The 5,711-nt window shown below is 37.1% G+C and overlaps 1 protein-coding gene across 1 annotated transcript; it reads left to right on the forward strand.

Moving 5' to 3' along the window:
• The first annotated feature begins 5,048 nt into the window (after positions 1-5,048).
• On the forward strand, positions 5,049-5,711 carry LOC114371530. The gene has a single exon (XM_028328942.1). It carries the CDS (start codon positions 5,049-5,051, stop codon positions 5,709-5,711), a length of 663 nt encoding a protein of 220 aa, XP_028184743.1.

The following is a 5,711-nucleotide window of genomic DNA, read 5'->3' on the forward strand; positions in this document are numbered from 1 at the left end:
ATGTTGGTCCAGTTCTAGTTGAAATTGTTAGATGAGTTCCTTGTTGCTGCAATTTTCCTCTTCAGCTGTTGTTCAACCCGAACTGTCTTATGCAGTAAGTCATCTAATGCCACGTACTCCTGTAATTCAACAACATCTCTAATGTCAAGATTTAGGCCACTCAAAAAATGAGCCATTGTGTCTGCAGTGTCCTCTTCAATGTTGGCCCTCACTAGTGTCATCTCCATCTCCTTATAGTACTCCTCCATAGTCAAATTTCCCTGGGAAAGCCTCTGGAGTTTCTGTCGCATGGCTCTATTGTAGCTAGTTCGAACATACCTTTTTCGCATAACCCTTCTCATCTCAGTCCATGTATCTATCTCCCACCCCTCCTCTCTCATCATCTCTCTTTGATTTTTATTCCACCAAACAAGGGCATAGTGGGAGAATTCAACTGTTGCTAACTTCACCTTCTGCTCTTCAGTATAATCATTGCAGGAGAATACATGCTTAATCTTCATCTCCCAGTCAAGGTAGGCGTCTGGGTCACTCCTGCCTTTGAAAGGGGGTACGTTGAGTTTTACTCCCACAATTCTATTCTGCCCCTCCATTTGGTTCGGTCCATCATTGACCCTTTTGTTCCCACCATAAGGTCTCCCAACATTCTGATTCATTTGGCGCTCTAGTCCTTCTATTTGTCCATAGAGCTCTTCATTGTTACGATTCAGCAAATGTTGCATTTGTGTAGTCATCACGTCCAGTAACAATTGCTGAGAGCCGTCGAGTTGATGATATACACCACCACCGTCACCAGTTTCTGCCATGATTAAGGAACAAACAATTCTACAATAATTTACACAAAGATTACAGGACCTCACCACACTCTACTCATGTGTTTCTCTCTTTCACGGTAGTTCACTCGTGTTTGATGCTCTCAATATAGGCTTTTCTATGATGTTTCTTTTTTCACTCTTGCCATTTACCACTCCCTCCCTCTTAAGTTCCTGGATGAATCAAATTGGACACACAAAGGTAATAGAATAGGAAAGAAAACTTAATTATAGAATGGCAAATTGGATACTAACAAATTGGATAACAAACTAACAGATTGGATGACAAACTTGGATAACAAATTAGGATAACAAACTAACAGATTGGATAACAAACTAGGATAACAAACTAACAGATTCGATAACAAATTAGGATAACAAACTAACAGATTGAAAAACAAACTAGGATAACAAAATAACATATTGGATAACAGATTTTTTGCCAAAACAAAACGCTTCTAACTACCTCAAATTCGTGTTCAAAGATTCAAACACCCACTTTTTTTTATTTTTCTACAACCTTTTTTTTTTTTGCTTTCCTTTTCAAAATTCGTCTAGGATAATAGACTATTTTTCACTCAATTAATTCCACTGGTCCAAATTCAATAGGCAATTGGGCAATTCGTTCAATAGTCAAACAAACAAATATAAGAAATTCAATGGCCTACTAAACCCTAAACCCCCAAAATTCTTCCAGTAAGCCAAATTGTCCCCAAACAGAATTTGAAACAAAATTCAAACAGATTTTTTTTGACACAGAATCTGAAAGAAACAAGAACAAGAGCAAGAACGAAAACAAGAACACAAACAAGATGCAAACAAGAACGCAACAAGGGCACAAACAAAAATGCAAACAAGAATGAAACAAGATGCAAACACAAAACTGAGACACAAATGACAAAGGAAAAAAATAAAAATTGGATAGGATAGAACCTGTAACAAGAGCCGAAGCTCTGATACCAGATGATGTGATCCTTACTAGGAGCATATCGCTTGATACATGTCACAGAGTTTGGATGACGCCACTTCCAAAGAGGGAAGATAAGTCAGGGTAGACACCACAAGGATTACCTTGATAAGTCTGAGATTGGTTCAACAAGGAACCTAGAGAGAAGCTCTCACCAAATTTTATCAAATGCCAAAAGTTCCTCTATAGAAAACGAAATCCATACATATAGAGTATCTGAATGAAAAGATAGAAATAGACATGGGCCTTTAAAATAGTTTAGGTGAAAATTACCATGAAAAAATTATAAATGAATAAAAAAAAACATATTTGGCATGGGCCTTCCAATTAGTTTGGATCTTCAGCAACAATTAATATTCTTAGTAGTGCCTCTGTCTCTGGGTCTTCATCCTTCTCCACTTGAGCCTTGTTAAGTGTGTCTGCTACCATTTGTTGGAGGGTATCCACTGACTGTTTGATCCTACTCTTGGTCATATGTCCCTGTATTTGGGTAGTTTTCGGATTCTCATCACTAGTTTTCCTAAGTGAGAGTGTCACATGGACACACTTAGGCTATTTCTTGATGAATGGTACCACATTGCATTTGAGGGTTGAGGTCAGTCAGGTGCATGTATTATACTGAGCATGATTATTTGGAAATGTGGAAAGTTCATGACTACTTGTTGAATGTATGTTGGACTAATGGACATTTGTGTATGATTATGACATTTGTTAATGTTTTCTTAATAATCATGATCATTTGATTTTCGTGATGATTCCTTTTATAATAAACTCACCCTTTCAATTTTTGTACCGTGCGGTTGGTACCTGTGATGATTGCGAACCTTCGTTCATGGGAGCAGATGAACAACAATAGATTACATGGAGTGAGATTCTTTTGTTGGAGCCATCAAGCCGACGTGTTGACGTTGAGATTATTTTGGGAGAGAGTTGTATTTTGTTAGTCAATTCCTCCGTACATGGTTCTATAGTATTTTGAATTGAGGATGTATATAACATATTTAATTATATGTATGAACTAATTTACCTTCCATGATGTGAATGACGTGTACTAAGTTAATATATATATATATATATATATATATATATATATATATATATATATATATATATATTCATTTAAGTATTTGTGCATTGTTTGGTGAACGTATATCGCGAAAAATTTACTCTCGTTTTTCATAAGCAAATTAACAAAGTTTTCATTTAAAAATTAGAATTTACACAGTTTAGGGTAGCGATATCGTAGCGACGAGGTGGGTTGTTACAACCATCGAGACCTCATTTCAGGGACTTGAGATCGCCAATGCCACTTATGTGAAGGAGGGGAAAACCATCTCAAAATTCCAACCATCAAGTCCATCCATGATGGTGGCAAAAGTTAAGCTTGAGAATGGGTATCACTATGAGAGTGGATTAGGAAGAAATGCACAAGGCTTAGGCCGACTGCCTGACTTGATTGAAAATAAAGACTGCTTTTGTTTGGGCTATAAACCTTCAAAGAAGGACAAGAGGAGGATTGCACATGAGAAAAAAGACAAGAGGATCAGCACGTTAATAAGGTTCATGCTTGCTCGCCAAATGTTGACCTTAACAATTAGGAGATTATTGAGCTTCCTGTGATTTTCAATTAAAATTAAAATTTGAAAATAATGCACTTAAAAGTGATAATGCTAGTATCGCACCACATAGTTTTGAGTATCTTGAGAATCAGGTGGATGAGGAAATTGAGGATGATTTGGAACCTTCCCTTGAACTATTGAGATTGGTGGAACAAGAGGCTAAAGAGATCCGATCCCATGAAGAAATGACTGAGGTGATTAATTTGGGGATTGAAGAAGAGAAAAAAGAGGTTAAAATTGACAAACTTATGAAAGGGAGTAAGCGCCACAAATTGATAAAGCTCTTACAAGAATATAGAGATGTTTTTTTCTTGGTCATATCAAGATATGCCAGGTCTTGATGCTAGGATAATGGAGCATAAGTTGCCATTAAAGTCAAAATGTCCTCCGGTTAAACAAAAGTTAAGGTGGATGAAACCTGAACTATCTTTGAAAATTAGAGAGGAGGTTAAAAAGTAGTTGGATGCAGGCTTTCTTGTCGTTGCCAAATACCCATAATGGGTTGCTAACATAGTGCATGTTCCAAAGAATGATGGAAAAAGTACGAATGTATGTTGATTACCGAGATCTAAATAGAGCCAATCTAAAGGATTATTTCCCATTACCCCATATTGACTTGTTGGTGGATAACATAACCAAATATACATTCTTTTCTTTCATGGATGGCTATTCAGGTTATAATCAAATCAAGACGATAGAAGAAAATAGGGAGAAAACCACATTCATTACACCATGAGGCACCTTTTGCTACAAGGTCATGTCATTCTGGCTAAAGAATGTTGGGGCAACATACCAAAGAGTGATGATGATCTTATTCCATGACATGATGCATGAAGAGATTGAAGTTTATGTAGATGGCATGGTTGCCAAATCGAAAAATGAAGAAGATCATGTAATTCACATGCAGAAGTTGTTTGAGCGGTTAAGTTGAGACTTAATCCTGCCAAGTGCACTTTTGGCGTGAAGTCAGGAAAGTTGTTAGAGTTTGTAGTCAGCCAAAGAGGAATTGAAGTGGATCCTCACAAGGTTCACGCAATTCTTGACATGCCACCTTCTTGCAGCATAAAGGAAGTTTAAGGTTTCTTAGGGAGGTTGAATTATATTGCTCAGTTTATATCACAGTTAACAACTACGTTCGAACCTATCTTCAAGCTGTTATGCAAAAATCAACCATTGGAATGGAACACTGATTGTCAGGAAGCCTTTGAGAAAATAAAACAATATTTGCAAAATCCCCCAATTTTGGTTCCACTGGTCCCTAAAAGGCCTCTGATTATGTATCTAACAGTGTTGGATGGGTCTATGGATTGTGTTTTAGGACAACATGATGAGTTTGGAAGTAAAGAGTGTGTCATTTACTACTTGAACAAGAAGTTTATTGGTTGAGTCCAGATATTCGTTGTTAGAGCAAACTTGTTATGCTTTAGCGTGGGTAGCTCATTGCTTAAGGAAATACATGCTAAGCCATATGACTTGGTTGGTGTCTAAAATGGACCCAATCAAGTATATTTTTTAAAAGCCTGCTCTTACAAGGAGAATTGCTAGATGGAAAGTTCTCTTATTAGAGTATGAGATTGTGTATGTGACTCAAAAGGCAGTTAAAGGTAGTTCTCTGGCAGATTATTTGGCGCATCAACCCGTGAATGATAGTCAATGCAGTGTGAATTCCCCGACGAAGACATTATGGTGGTGCTTCAGGAGGAAGAAACACCAAAAGAAGGAAAATGGATCATGTTGTTTGATGGAGCATCCAACGTACTAGGGCACGAGATTGGAGCTATTTTAATTTCCCCAGAAAAACAATACATCCCAATCATAACAAGCTTGTGCTTTGAATATACAAGTAATGTGGCAAAGTATGAAGTATGTACTTTGGGGCTTCAGGCAACCGTAGAATCAAAAGTTAAAAAACTTAAAGTCTATGGTGACTCGACCTTGGTCATTAACCAATTGAATGGTGAATGGGAAACTCAAGATGCCAAGCTAATTCCTTATCAGACTTACATTAAGGAATTGATGAAGCAATTTGAGGAAATTTCTTTTGATCATATCATTCAGGAAAATAATCAGTTGGTGGATGCATTAGCCACCTTGTCCTTTATGTTTGCATTGAGCGAGGATGAAGACATGCCACACACAAAGATCCAATGTTGTGGAAAACCAGCATATTGTCATTTGGTAGAGGAAGAGTTAGATGGAAAACCGTGGTACTATGACATCAAGAAATATATCAAAAGTCGAGAATATTCACCAAGTGATTTAGAGAATGATAAGAGAACCTTGAGAAGGTTATTAATGAATTTCTTTTTGAATTGA

Source organism: Glycine soja, chromosome 10 (assembly GCF_004193775.1).
Source record: "Glycine soja cultivar W05 chromosome 10, ASM419377v2, whole genome shotgun sequence".
NCBI classification, from domain to species: Eukaryota; Viridiplantae; Streptophyta; class Magnoliopsida; order Fabales; family Fabaceae; genus Glycine; species Glycine soja.

Excerpts from the sequence above, each read along its gene's own strand:
- LOC114371530 (XM_028328942.1), top strand. The coding sequence starts at position 5,049 with ATGCAGTGTGAATTCCCCGACGAAGACATTATGGTGGTGCTTCAGGAG.